The sequence below is a fragment of the Ixodes scapularis genome, unplaced genomic scaffold, assembly GCF_016920785.2.
Source record: "Ixodes scapularis isolate PalLabHiFi unplaced genomic scaffold, ASM1692078v2 PGA_scaffold9__187_contigs__length_104089568, whole genome shotgun sequence".
NCBI classification, from domain to species: Eukaryota; Metazoa; Arthropoda; class Arachnida; order Ixodida; family Ixodidae; genus Ixodes; species Ixodes scapularis.
The window spans coordinates 3343215-3358219 of NW_024609884.1; the positions used below are offsets into that span (position 1 = coordinate 3343215).

General features: G+C 44.6%; 1 protein-coding gene across 10 annotated transcripts in view; it reads left to right on the forward strand.

The window, feature by feature from the left end:
• Nucleotides 1-15005, forward strand: part of LOC8036305 (piezo-type mechanosensitive ion channel component) — an 82264-nt gene that overhangs the window by 7987 nt on the left and 59272 nt on the right. For 5 of the 10 annotated variants that reach the window (XM_040207901.3, XM_040207904.3, XM_040207905.3 and 2 more), the window contains exons 4-8: nt 3135-3252; nt 5429-5574; nt 5864-6170; nt 8331-8511; nt 9783-9929. In XM_040207901.3, the coding sequence (XP_040063835.2) occupies nt 3135-3252; nt 5429-5574; nt 5864-6170; nt 8331-8511; nt 9783-9929 (899 nt within the window). The remainder of the gene's footprint in view (nt 1-3134; nt 3253-5428; nt 5575-5863; nt 6171-8330; nt 8512-9782; nt 9930-15005) is intronic. The other 5 variants (XM_040207906.3, XM_040500097.2, XM_040207903.3 and 2 more) reach the window with 1 other exon arrangement.

Genomic DNA, 15005 nt, shown 5'->3' on the forward strand with positions numbered 1-15005 from the left:
ATGACAAATATCTACCAGTCACGTGATAGATAAGGGCCAGCTTTCTGCGGCACCCGCGGGCGCCAACTACAAATTAATATTGCGCCGTAAATATAGCTCTCAATTTTTTCTTCTTCGTTGTAAAATCGTTTTATGACATTCTTTTTCCATCTAAGCTGTTTAAGAAAAATGTTTTTTTTCTTTTGCAACCGAAAATCGAATTTCAGAAAACAGTGCAGAATCAATGAGCGGGGACGCTACAAATCCCAAAACGTCACTCATAAAGTGGTATCTCCAACAGATCGTCGTATTTTTGTAAAAGAAGAGCGCACTTGCACAAGGCCGACAAGATCTGTAATCTCACGATTCTCATTTCCTCCTCTTTTTGCTTTGACTCTGCGAGGGCGCGGAAAGGAAAGGGAGCGAGGCCATTTCTCCTTCTTCTCAACTCTTCTGTAATGAGATGACGTCAACATTCTCCCTCATTCGCTCCTTTATTTTCCAGAAATACGGCCAGCCACTCGAGATATGCCTATATGAGTGATGTTTCGTGGTTTATGGCGCCCTGTTGGAACACTTCTACAAGCTTATTTTGTGAAACCCGAATTTCGGTTCAGCATCCCTTTAAGAAGGCATTATTGTGAGGAAGTGGTACAAAGACATTTGAGCAAAATACAGAATGTGGTGCTGAGAGATATGAGAAGAATGCAAAAAGAACAAAATTTAAGGACTACAAGGTGGTTTTGCAGCAGCACGAACATAGAAAGCAATAGGATAAATTTTCTAAAGCATTATTTAACACATTTTTGAAGAGCGAGGTTGCTGATTTTGTGGCAAATATTTCTTCAGGCAGCGAGTTCCAGATGCTTGTTGTGCATGAAAAAAACATAGCATTTAAAGGCATCCTTTCTACATTTGTACTCTGGCACCTTTTTTGAGTGGTGGACCTCTGAAGGGCAGTAAAGATAATTAGGTTTGTAGAAACTTGTTCTATTTCTATCTCTAAGTGTTTGATGTTTCCCTTTGCTTAACAGTCTCGGGTATAATTCATTGTGGTTGTTGAACATTGAAAACCACTAAATAAGTCAGTTGGCAAGAAATTTGAAGCGTATGCTTTGTTTTTCTGGTTTCCAAACATAAATCCACCTTCAACGCCGCCCCCCCCCCCCCCCCCCCCCCCCTCCCCCCTTGGTTTATTAATTTCTTGTCATCCTCATTTTCGCTCCGCTATTTTGCGTGTGGCACAAACGCTAACTTTTGCTCGCCACCATGCTTCCCTTGTGCTCCGAGCCGTTATAAAATTGACTCATTTATTGGTTTTCAATGATGCCCAGCAAGTTCCTAATTAGAACTATGTTTACTTTACTAATTAAGAAATTAATTATGCAAAACTAATTAAATACTTGATTATTCAGTATGCTATGTACCTCACCAAATTGGCCCCTTGGCAGCACCAGTTCTTTTTTTGTGCAGCGAGTTTTTGGAGAAGTTTAGCCAATGTTTAGTGAAACACCAGGGGCCCTAAACTCGTCAAACACAAAGTTGGAGCCCAAAGTTCGAGAAGCGTGCTGATTGAACGTAGGCGAAAAAAGCGCCGAGTCATCGTCGTGATAGGCCAATCAGTGCGCTCCGTCAACTTCGGCCCCAACTTCGTGTTTGACGAGTTTAGAGGCCCAGGTTGTATATCGATAAAGCACTCAGTAGTGCTGAAGTTGTGACATATGCTTTCTGCGCAAATTTTTCTTTCAAGTTGCTTTCTTTGTGAAGCTTAAAATGACATCTTCACAATTCCAAATCTGGCTACTCCTACAGTTTTTCTAAGTATTTTTTTTTCTTAGTATAATAGGTGTGGTACAGTTGGCCTAGTGCTCTATAGAGGGCTTTCCATTCAATTTTTCTCCTTATATTTGGCCCTTATTAAGTTCTTGTCACTGTCAAAGGACATTAGGGACAACTACATTTTGTTTAATGGTGTTTTTGTTTTGCTTTCCAGTGGGCTCAGTATAGTGGCCATTATTTTTGTTCAGAGTTTTTAGGCAAATATTTTCGCATAAATTCAAGTATTTGAGAACTGGCAGAAACGAGCAGAATGGCAGTTTGTTCTAAGAATGCAGGAAACAGCTGACTTGGGCTGTTTAGTTGAACTCATTGCAAGTCTCTAGAGAAATTTAAAACTCGTGATGTTTATGTGTTGCACTCACCACCTGCTGTGCACCTGGCATTACCAGTACAATTTGTTCGTCGACTTTATCGCTTGATTTGCAGCATAAAGGATTGTCTGTTTATAGTATATTAAAACTTGATCAGTATGGCAGGGGATAAGGCCGTAGCATGCTAAGATCATAAGACTGAACTTGAAAATCCACTTTAGTGTTTCATTTTTCAAGCTTTTATTTCAAACTATATTTATTTTTGTCAACTGGTCGGCACTTTGCCTGTCTCACTACCCCAAAAATGAAGTGTCCACTGCTGCACCAGCACCAAGGAGGGGCGTGGGGCATGCGAAAAGGTTCCGAGCCTTGGTTCTCTTGTTTTCATGTGTCCTATTTTCTGCTCGGTACAGAGTGCAGGAAAGGTGCTTAAGATATTGTTTGACCTCTCCGGCGGCACTTTATGGCCCGGGCAGTTTATAGCCCTCCACCGTCAATTTTCTTTATCTGTTTTGGGACTTTCTCAGGCATTGAGTTACGACAGGTCTAATATCGCGGCATGGACCAAAGTCAGTTTTATTTTTTTGCCGAGTCGAGCGCGGTTGGGGTAATGATTGTGCTCCATATATATGGGCTTATGGGACCAATAAGCTCCGTCGTATTACCGCTTGGACGGCAATGTTTCGGGCTTTTATTTTTGGCTGATCTTCATAAAATCTGGTCAAAATAGCCTGAATCTTCCGGCATAATTGACCTTAGTAAGTTTGCCGACATGTTAAACATTATGCAAAGAGCTAGATACAAAAATGTATTTTATAAAATTTTTTTTGTCCAAGTGAGATATCTAGGATTAAAGGCATGGCCCTTGAATTTTGTGAACCTCTAATTTTCCCAGCCGATTTAAAATTGTTTGGTACTTATGGGAGCCTGGAATCGGGCCGACTGGTGCCAGTGCTTGAAGGTGGTTTGTCATGTCCGAGGTCATCTGAGGTCTGGCCATTGCAGGGCGAGCTGCATGCTACCTCAAGCTGGTGGTGGCTGTCAGTGCAGTCTTCTGCCTGTGCCAGGTGGTCTACCAAGTGGTGCTCATGTCGACTCAAAGCTACAGCAAGCCCGTGGAGAGGTGGGGTTGGCCCTGACAGGGCACATGCCATGCTGCGGCAGTCAGTCGCAGCCTCACTTAGTCAGCACAAACTGCAAAACTGTTCTAGCCATGAGAGAGGATTCTACCAATGGCAAGAGCTTTAGTCTTGCTTGATCTGCTTAAAATTCGAGCTTTAAAAGAACAAGATTATTGGAGCTACTGATATTAGTTACAATTTTGGTAACTGTGACTCGGTTAGATGTTGACAGAACACAAATTAGAATTTATGTATTTTAATGTCGGCGCTGTTTGTGTTGTCGTTTACTCAAACTGCCTCAAGCAGAGGCTGAATCAAGATGAAACTGCCAAATAACCTTTCTGCATGGAACCGTTTGTCAGTAATCGCAGCATACCTTGACATCATATGTGATAGTCTAGATGAGACTGGAATGCAATGTGGTGACTTTTGTGGGTGTCTGTAATTTATCAAAAATGAGTGATAAGCATGGGGGTCACGAAAAATTTGCGTTTCACGGTGTGAATTGCACGATAAACACGCGGGAGTTCGCTACTAACTCCCCTGTCACGGGAACGGATAACGCAGACTCGGCAGATTCGCGCTTCATGGTGGGATAAACACACGAGAACCCGCTACAAACACGGGTAGCACGGGAACCAATATTGTGCACGCAGATCGCCGACAAAAACGCAGGAACTCTCTACGAACTTGCATGTCATGGGAATGGATACCGCAGAGCAACGAGCTGGAGTTGAGCTAGTTGGTGCATGGTACTAGGATGGGGCCAGCTTGAACTTGAGAGAGAAAAATGTGAAAGTACAGAGATAAAAAGAGAGATTTCGGTGGACCACCAACTGTGGTTTAATACTTCTTCCTCTTTGTGTACCTTGACTACCTGCTTCTTTTTCTTCTTCATTCTAAGAGCTATAGATATGATTTAGTTTGAAATTACCCGCATTCCAGCGGGACGTGAAGCACCGCAGATATTGCCGGTGTTTTAAAAATCAGCCAACACAGATGGAAGGGAGTAGGCGAGAACTAAACAAAAAAATCGCAGTAGTAGGCTACATTCATGGCATAACCAACAATTTAAAAAAAGATAGCCGCGAGGCAGGACATTAAGCTTACCGGTTACCGCAGATCCAGTACCGCAGATCGTGCAGTTAATGAGATTCCTGTTGGACATCGCGTAATCAATATCCGACTGGAATCTAATTGGTCAATGGTTCTGAAATTTTGTTATCGAAATTCGGCCCAACAAGTGGAATGGACGGATCTCTTGGGGGCGGGGATTCATACAGGAGTTTGCATAGATATATTTTATAAATGTTTCTGTATTTATAACAAAAACTTCGTCTTTTAGCCCATCTTTTTTTTTTTTTTTTTTTTTCTCTCACATTAATTTTTGGTGTTGTACAAACAATTGGCATTTATGGGGGCTTATGTTGAAGAAAACAAGACTTGGGTTTTGGGGAAATGGGTTTTCCCAACTTCCAGGATACGTGTATGTGACCCGAATATTTAAAGAAATTGTGTTGAGTGGGGTCTGTTCCGGGGGACTGCAAAATGAAGAGGAAAACTTGTTTCCGTGAAGCTTGGGGCTTTTCATGTTCAAGCAGAGCTCAACTTCGGGGCTTTACAGTTTTCCCCGATTTTGGTAAAACTGACTCGAGGGTTTTACAGGGTTTATCGGATGTAGTGAAAAGACGGAACTCTACATGGTTACATTTTAACTCGGAACAACTTTTGCTGTAATTTAATTGCAAACTGTTGCAGCTCTGCTCTTGATTTATCGGTCTTTTCGGGAAAAAGTTAATTTTCTTGGGCGGCAACCATTACGCCAAATTGTGCGCGAGTAATGGGCAAGTCGTTGTATAATGAAGTTTGATTGAAGGGGGTGTTTCGGTATCGGTATGGCCAGACTATTTCAGACTAGATCTGAGCGCAGTGGACGCTACAATTGGGTGGATCTTTGTGCGTCTGCTATCGCGGGCTAAGCTAACGAGACACGGTGAATGTGCCATGGTGGGCTTTTCTCTGCGAGTGATATGCACGTTGGGTGCTGTTTGACCGGCTCCTCCGGATAGTTGCCTTGGCTGTGGACGACTGCTCCCAACCGGCCGAATGGGAGCCGAAGGTCGCATAGGGGCGACGAGACTGCAGCCGTTGGCTGACTGTTGGGGGTGTGCGTGTCAGGTGCCTTCTCCAGGAGCGGCTGCTGTCCCTGGCTGGCCTCAACCGTGCTGATGACATCCGGGCGCTGGAAGCTGTGCAGCTTCTCGGGTTCGACATGGCGGTGCTCTTTGCCAGTGCCATCACATTGATACTCTGCGACAAACTCGGTGAGTCCACTCTAGCAAGACAGTGTTTATTTTCTTCGAAAGCCACCTTGGCACTTGGCGACACTTTTTAGCCTTTTGCTCTACGAGTAAGTGCTAGTACCGCCTCGAGTGCTGCTGCGTGCATGCGCTGTACTACACGTTTTAATGACTCTGCAAGAAAGAAACGCCAGTGTTCTCCGCTCTGTCTGCTCGACGAGCTGGGGGCGTTTACCTAAGCGTGACCAGTAGACAAATTTCCATACCTCTCTCGGGCCAGGACAGCGAAGAGTTCTTGTTCCATCCCCTGCAGCTCTGGAAGAACACCGTGTGGTACCGCACCGTCGCCGCCGGGCCTTCCTGCAGCTCTTTGGCGAGTTTGTGGTGTTGGTGCTGATGGCAGCCGCTGGCGTGCTCCAAGCATCGCTCACCTCGCTGGCCTACTTCCTAGTCTTCCTCTGGGCCGCCACCTGGCTGGGCATGCACAAGCCCCTGACCAGCGGCTATCGCGCTGTGCGCACGGTGCTCCTGCTTTACAGTGCCCTCCACTTCATGGCACTGTACATCTACCAGCTGGACTACCTCCAGGAGTTGGTGCCTCCCTCCAGCCTGCAGGCCAGGTGCCTTTCTCCCTGCTCTACTCCGGCTGTGTTTAAGCTGACTCGGTCACAGTGACCATTGCTCGTCATTGCTGCCAGCCGGGAGCAAGTCTGCAAATTTTGTCATATTTTATGCGTTTTAGATTAAAACATACAAAAATAGTGCAAGAGTTTTTTTGTTGCACCTGATAGGGCACATTGTAAACCTTGATTTGTGAAAAGTAAAAAAAAAAAAAAGAAAAAAAACCCACTAAAGATGCTTTTTTTTATAAAATTGATTGTCAATTTATTGCAATGTGGTAGCCTGCCTACATTTGAGCGAAATTTTGAAAACTATGCACATTTTCTACTTTAATGAAAAGTGGTACCAATTTTGAACACAAGCAAAACAGTCTCTAGGATTTCTGAATATGGATTTACAAAGTCCTGGATTTGAACCAATTTGCATTTTTGTTTTGAGATTTTTATTACAAGTATAAAGTTTTGTTAACAGACATTGTATTGCAAGTGCAGTTTTTGCACACAATATATTAAGCCCACAGCAATAACAGTTTTATGTCATACGTTTCCGTAATGTCAATCTTGCGCATTTTGCAAAATGCGCTCTTGACTGACTGCAACTTTAAAATTTTTTTTTCCAATAAAAAAAAAAAAAAATTGAAGTTATTTTGGGGGCGCAAGCAGAAAGTATTTTTTTTTTTCATTGGAATTAAAAATTTTAATTGGACATGGTTGTTCTATCATCGATCTGAAAATGCCCAGTATGAATATTGCAATTGCGTGCTTGAGAGAAAAGCACACTTTTAAGGCAGAATGTGCGTGCGTGGTGTATTTGAAAAGAAACAAAAACAAAAAAAATGTTGATATCTGCATTGCAGTAAAATTGTCAAACTGAAAAGTAGGGCTATTATGCAAGAGTATTTATTAGGCAGAGATGTCCCAATAACCTGCGTATATCATTCATAATTTTTATTTTTTTTAAATTTGAGATTGAAGAAAAAGACATTTACATGCAGAAAAATGTAAATTCATTCATTTAGGTAAAGCTGGACATCTTTATAGGTTTAATTTAATGTCAAATCCGTAGTTTACTTGCCATCCCAAGGCATCGGACCTTCTGAGGTCGCTGTACAGAAATATAGTTTGATCAAAATTAGCTTCTAAATGGACGAGTGGAAGCTTGAGAACAACCTTCATGAGATTAGCTGGGTTTTCATTTATGCATGGTGCAACAGTAGTGAGAGGCTTGTATAGTCGATTAGAAAATATTCAGCCTAAACAACTAGGGTATTCGCTTCGAAGTTGCTTAAAAATCCACTATTCGCATATGACTAAAACGTTTATAATGCGATTGTTGCACAACGGGTCACTAGGTATCACGCTTTTTAATTTGTTCGTTGGATTAATTTTTATAGGAAAAAGGAACATACCTGTGCAGTGGCATAGCCAGGAAAGATTTTTTGGGGGTGTTGGCTCTGGAGCTGGGCGTGAAGAGTTGCGGGGGAGCAGAGGGTGCTGGATCCCGAAACCCGCCCTCTGCCTCTGCCACTCTACCTGTGGCAGTACTCTGTGAATTGCGAAAGAACCTTAGGACTTTGGCTTTTGCTTAGGTCAAACTGTCTACTTGCATAAAGCATGAAACAGGTAGTATTAGCTTTGAATTACATGTGCTAGTTTTTGTGAAGAAGGTTTCGGTGACACTCAAATTTCTTTTTGTTCCTCGACTACTTTTTTCCCCTGTGAGGGAACAATCTTGTGCGTACTAAACACGTAAAAGAATCTTTTGGCAGTAGGTCATTTGTTTAGTTGGTTGGGTTAGAAAAGAGCACTACTATGATGCCAGAGAGCTTTCACGGTAGTAAAATGGGAACAATTAGAGATACAAGCCCCGCATAGCCACTTGCAGCATTTTCTTGGAAAGCTGCAATAATGTCACAGTGCTGTAATCTCAAGAAAAACTATCCGGTTTGCCACCGTTTCGTTATCCTTTACTCGTAAAAGACGGTTCATACTCATATTTTTGGGGGTTTCTTGTTTTTTGTATGTATTTTATCTTGTGTTTGTTCTTGGGGTTTTTTCTACTGTACATTTCATTGCGGCGAGCAACTGTTCATGCTCCTGTTTGTTGCACTCTCAGCTGCTCTGTTTCAAGTGGACCTCGGACTGAAACTGTTGTTTCAGGCTCATTGGGCTGAGCCCCCTGCGAGTGCTTCCCTGCAATGCAACGGGCCCAACAATGCCGGACACGAGAGTGCTGATGTTTCGGCCGCTACACTGGACGCTGTATGTGAGCCCACTGACGGTGTTCTGCTTCTACGTTGTGGTGGCCACCGTCACCCGTTACCAGTTGCTGCAGCAGCCTGTGAGTGCTCTTCTCCCAAGTCTTGCAATGGTGACTTCTCTTGACAAACTCGCCCATCCGATGAGGAAAAAAATGACCCCATCTCCACGGGGTGAATGATGTTGATTGGGGCAAAGCTCTAGTTGTGCTGATGATACTGATTTTATTGTTCATAGGTAGTGCTGATGATGCTGATTTTTTTTGTTGCTCATAGGTAGTGCTGAGTTCCGGGTTGCGTTTCGACTTCATTATTACTGCTTTATGGTTGTTGAAATGCAGAGCTAGTGGTTCTTCTAGCGGATCAGCTTGGATCCGCTAGTAGCCGTGGGAACGCATCTCCACCGCTTATTGTAAAATACCGGGCAAGCGCCCACTCAAACTTTGGAGATAATCGCGAAAAAATGGGTATGGGCGCTTGTCCGGTCATGAATTTTACACATAAATGTACCATGCATATTTTCTCAGATCTTAAAAATTTGGTAATGGGCGCTTAATGTGGAATGGGCGGATCCGCGGCACTCTACGTTAAGTCAACGTTCCATGTCAGAGAATGTGGTATGGAACGTGGTTGTATATGCATTTGAGCATTTGACTGCAGCGCCCTCTCGTCTGTGAGCGTTGAGCCAATGCATGCAAAGTTTAACGCGATTATATATGCATTTGACTGCAGCGCCCTCTCCTGTATAGACTTTGAGCAGCTACATGCAACGTTTTATCCATGACAGGAACCCCAGCTCTTGAGTTACTGCCACATCTTGGAGCCCCCTACTCGTTCCGCAGTCGTGGCCGAGTGGTTAAGGCGATGGTCTAGAAATCCATTGGGGTCTCCCTGCACAGGTTCGAATCCTGTCAACTGCGCAAACATTTTTTCTTTTTATGTGAGCACGTACGCCGGACGGACGGACGGACAAGGCTAGACCCTAAGGAGCTTCGACCCTAAGAAATGGCCGCGTGGCTGGTGCTCAGTTTTGACAGCATTCGTCGTCACTTTTTTCTTGTTATTTGAAAAGAGCAGTGATGTCTTCTCTCTGCTTTTACTTTTGGTGTCTGGCAGATTTGGAAGTGTATCCAAGTCTGGCAGACATATTGTTATGAAAGGGGATCTTTTTCTTCATTCCCACCGGCTACTTGAGCTTGAACAATTTTCCTATGGGCGGGAAATTTTATCAGCAGCTTGGTGCTTTCATATTTGGATAAGTGCAGTTGGCAGAGACTGTAATCTTCAGTGCAAAAGAGTGTCCAAATGTGCAAATCTATGCTACAAATGTATGTCCATTGCTTCACTAATGCAGGCTCCTGAGTCGTCTGCTGTGTCTATGGCGGGTGGTGCCCCTTCACACAGTGGCAGGCTGGACTCCAAGCGTGGTTCCCAGCGTTCCACAGTTTCCTTTGCTCGGAGACATCGCAGAGACAGTGGGGTAACTGCGCCTGTGACCCTCTTACGGAAGGCATTTAGAGCCCTTTGTTACATTGTGGTAGAGTACCATCGAAACGGTCTACAAATCTCGTTCTCACAAGAAAATGGGTGCACAATTTTGAAAAAAGAGATATGTAGGTTTTTGCTGTTTGGTGCATTCTAGAGGAGGGTGTCTGCTGGAGCACGAGTGCAGTATCAGCAGACTCCAGCAGATTCTACCTTCTGTTACAGGTTCATGTTTTGTCTGCCACATAGATCTTACCTACTTTGAAAGCTCTGTGCCTTTGTTACTTGATGTCAAACCATGAACTTGAGAAAGGAGGTACAACCATTTATTTGGTAATGCACCGAATATTTGCAGCTTGGCTGAGAGGGCTGCTGTTTGATGCACTTGGTGGTGGAGATGAGGAAAACATTGATTTTATGTGCGGACGATGGGTGGTAGGTCTCTTGTATTTCAGGCTGTTTGAAGATTTTTCTTACTCAAACAGCCTGCAAAAACATTCTGCATCTATGGTGTTAATTATATCTTGTGTTTGGCTTTTTCAGTTTATTTTTTTTTTTTTTCAAATTCAGCATATTTTTAGAGACTTGATCTATAAACAAGTTTTTTAAAAATGTTTTAGTGTTTTTATGTTGACCGGTTTTTATAGTGGTAGCTGTTAGTGTCTCTTTGGGATGAAATCCAGTGAGATAAGTATGTAAAAACTATTTCACGGTGGGGAGAGCGAGATAGTAGTGCCGCCATATTTTCACTCTTGCCGTCGCTTCTCGCATTGCCCTCGTTCCTTCGTTTGATTTGGCGGACGACGGCGTTGCCCTCGCACAGCCAGATCAACTGCGGCAAGGCAGGATATTGGGCTGTTGCTCCCCCTCTCTCTCGGCCCCCTCTACTTTTAGGTGCTCGCTCGCTTCTCTCCTGCCCTCAGACATAACCGGGCCATGCAACATTTGCTCTCGGTGCAAGAAGCAGGAATGGCAAGTGCGCCACACTGAGCAGAGTAGACGTGTGCAGGGCCGTGGCGGCACGAAAACAGCACAAAGCCCCACCTATCATGCACATGAGGCACAGCGTTAAAAAAACATTTAAATTAAATTTTTTTTTTTTTTAAGGCAATAAATTAAATTGATTTTTTTTTTATACAAAAAAAAATAAATTTGCGCAATATTTATATTGTTAGACACAAGTTGGGTGGAGGTCATGACCCGCTCTAAGCCTCGCCCGCAGATAACTCGCCTCGCCCATTACTACTGGATTGGCTTGGCTGCTCGGCCGAATAAGCTAGCAAACCTAGTGTCTCCCTTTCGCGACATCTGGTGCGTCTAGCCTGGCGTCTGACACCGCCTGCCAGTTGTGCGAGCAGATGCGCGGCAGCCTCCGGCATCATCTGCTATTCCACCACCGTGTATTGTCATCTGCAATGCCCGAAAGACGCGGATATGAAAGCGGTGCGTCGGCGTTTTCGCCTTCATCCGTCTGCTATTCCGCCCTAGTCTAAAATCTTCAGCAACACTCGCAAGACGCGACCCTCTTAAGCGGCGTTCTAGTGTTCTATCATGTCCGAGTGACAGTCCAATACAAGCGACTGAGAGGATTAAAGAAAAAAAGACAAAATAAATACTGTAAACAACCTACTTTTCGCGAGTACCTAAATTTCGCGAGTCTCCTACAATTCTCGAAAAATAGGTCCTGCGAACAATTTCGGTAAAATGTAAACACGTTGGAATCTATATTGAGATCTTGAAAGTAAACATTTGGCAGAAATCTGCCTGGTTGGGTAAGAACAATTAGAAGAGGAGGAAGGAACGCCAACCAAAAATAAAAAGGAGCCCAACGTTTCGAAACCTGCTTGGTTTCTTCTTCAGGGGCGACTGTGTGCGCGAGGAGCAAGTGGTCTTCTTTTACGGCGGTGGACGTGATGTTTTCGCGATCGTAATGTGGCTGAGCCCGCTGACGTAAGCCGACGGTAAAGCGCCAAGCGACCGATTGATGTTTTGCGGTGTGGTTTGAATGTGCCATGACTCGACGAAGAGCCTTTGCCGGGAATTGGTCTCAATGTCGAGGATTTTTTAAATCCTCGACATTTTTAAGAAGTACCCTGACGCGCGGAGCCTTCATCTGCGGCTTCTGTGCAGGAATGGGTTTGCGCCCGGTTTCTACGGTCTTCCTAAGGTTCATAAGCCTAACGTCCCTCTCCGGCCGATCGTGGATTTCACAACCTCACCACTTCGGGGATTGTCGAACTACCTCCACAGCACTCTCTCTCCTCTCGTTGGAAACACAGCGACCTATGTGCGGAACACCGGGCACTTTGTGGAACAGGTTGCGCAACTAAAGGTAAACGATGACGAAAGCCTGGTGTCGTTCGACGTCGTCTCGCTCTTCACCAGCGTGCCGGTTCCCCTGGCAGTCGCCACAACCAGAGCTGCCCTCGAGGGAGACAAGAAGCTGAGCGAACGGACCAGCCTTACGGTGGACGAACTGTGCCGCCTGCTAGAGTTCTGCCTGGGGAGCACCTACTTCAGCTTTAAAGGAGAATTCTTCAAGCAGACCAGCGGAACCGCAATGGGCGCATCCATCTCCGTCACCACGGCCAACCTGACAATGGAAGCCATTGAACATCGCGCGCTGGAGTCTTTCACTGCACGCCCTAAAGTGTTTTTACGGTATGTCGACGATTGCTTCTGCATTATGAAGAAATCAGAAGTGAACAACTTTTTGGCACACCTCAACTCCATCGAGCCGGCCATCCAGTTCACCGTTGAAACTGAAAAGAACGACGCCCTGCCGTTTCTTGACGTGCTGGTCAAAAGACAAAAAGATCAATTGGAATTCACGGTGTACAGGAAACCGACACACACTGGGCGCTATCTCCGATTTGACTCAAACCACCCTGCGAGCCACAAGGCGTCGGTCGTCCGGACACTCCTGTCCCGAGCGAAGACTATTTGCTCGTCGGAGGACTACAGAAAAAAGGAAGAAGAAACCATCATCTCCGACCTGCTAAATAACGGCTACACACGCAGTTTTATTCAGCGAATCGCTCGTCGTCAACGTAAATCTGATCGACGCCTAAGACCAATCGGCGAAACACAAGAAATCGCACATCCCCGCTCAACCACGCGCATCTGCGTCCCTTACATAAAGGAAACCAGCGAAGCGCTCGCGCGTGTGCTGGCAAAAGAAGGCATCCAGATGTCCCACAAACCAGTGTCAACGCTTGGACACCTGATGCCCCGGCCAAAAGATCGTCCCCCAAAGGAAAGAGCGCAAGGCGTTATTTACCAGATTCCTTGTGCGGACTGCCCTGCCACATACATCGGCGAAACCAAAAACTTTAAAGAAAGACTTCGCCAGCACAAAACCGACGTGCGAAAATTCGATCATGAGCGCAGCGCGGTTGCGGAACACAGTGACTCGAATGACCACCGCATTGACTTTGACGACACACGTATCCTCGACATTGAGACCAATTCCCGGCAAAGGCTCTTCGTCGAGTCATGGCACATTCAAACCACACCGCAAAACATCAATCGGTCGCTTGGCGCTTTACCGTCGGCTTACGTCAGCGGGCTCAGCCACATTACGATCGCGAAAACATCACGTCCACCGCCGTAAAAGAAGACCACTTGCTCCTCGCGCACACAGTCGCCCCTGAAGAAGAAACCAAGCAGGTTTCGAAACGTTGGGCTCCTTTTTATATTGAGATCCCATCACGTCGCGAAAATTAAAACCCGCGAATTATTCCAGAACTTTAGCTCTGACCTAAATCGCGAAATATTGAGCCCTTGAAAAAAAAGTCGTTTACTGTATACAGTTCTTCCAACTTTTCTGTTTTTTTTTGTTTTTTTTTCGTGGAATCCACGAGCAAGTTGGGTGAGCGTCTTGACGCACAATTACAACACAACCTAATGATATTTGCTTTGGCAGGTGAGGTTCACTGCAGAACTTGAAAGCCACTTGCCTTTTGAAGCGACATGACGGGAACATACCTGGACAAACTTGATGCGAGCCGAACGCCCGATTGCTTCCAGCCAATTGGCTTGCGAATTCTTACCTGTTCAGATATCTTCTCGGTATTGAAACCATGATTCCCTTAAAGGCAGCGGGGCCGCCTTTACAAAAACCAACATGTTTATTCAGCATCAACGCACACAAACAAACAAATCTAGCAACATTGTTGACGTGGGATTTTAGGCATAGGACAGTCCCGCTACGAAAACGAGCACCTGCACAGTGCTTCCGAAGGCGCATACTTGCGACAGTTGTTTTCTGCAAACTTGGTTGACGATGCCTTCCTCTAAACACCTTGGTGAACACGAAACGACTCGCACTCATAAAAATGGGCAAGCTCAATGAGCTTCGCAATTTGGGAAAGTGCTGACTTCAAACGCCAGCAACCATGTTTGTTATCGTTTAGAACCAAAACGGAAAATAGTCTAGTGATATTTTTAAAAATAGTGACGACTGTCCATATGGATTGCTTCTCAAATAAAATGCCTTGAATAAAAACTACCGCGGCACGGAGAAACTATTTTGCAACAAACATTACACAGTTCATTCATCTCTCCAACCAATGAGAGTCGAGAAACGGAGTGTACGTTTTTGGGCGGGACCTAGGGCAGGCTCCACTTAAATTGTGTCTAACAACATAAATACTGTGCAAAATGTTTTGTTTGTGGAAAAAAAAATTAAAGAAAAATGTGTCCCAAATAAGCCCTTTGAAAATAATGTTTTTTATTTCAGTGTCCTACACCTGTGCTACTGCTAGAAGAGCTCTTAAAACAAATATCCTGAGGCACACCTTTCAATAACCCAACGGCTGCCAGTGTAGCATATCAAAAAAAGAAATATTTTCAGCTTGTCTTTTTGTGAGGACTGGGTGAATATTAGAAAGTTGTCTTGTTTATCATGGTGCTGTCATGGGGAGTTTGCAGCTGTCGTATACAAGGTAGGAAATCCTGAAACTATCTATAGGGTTTAAAATCCAACAAAATAAGTTCATAAACTAGCTTTTTTTTCTTTTGGCACAGTAGCGTGTGCAACATTAATTTAACGACGGAACAGTCAAATGTAGGCGCCAAAAGACAGTACCAT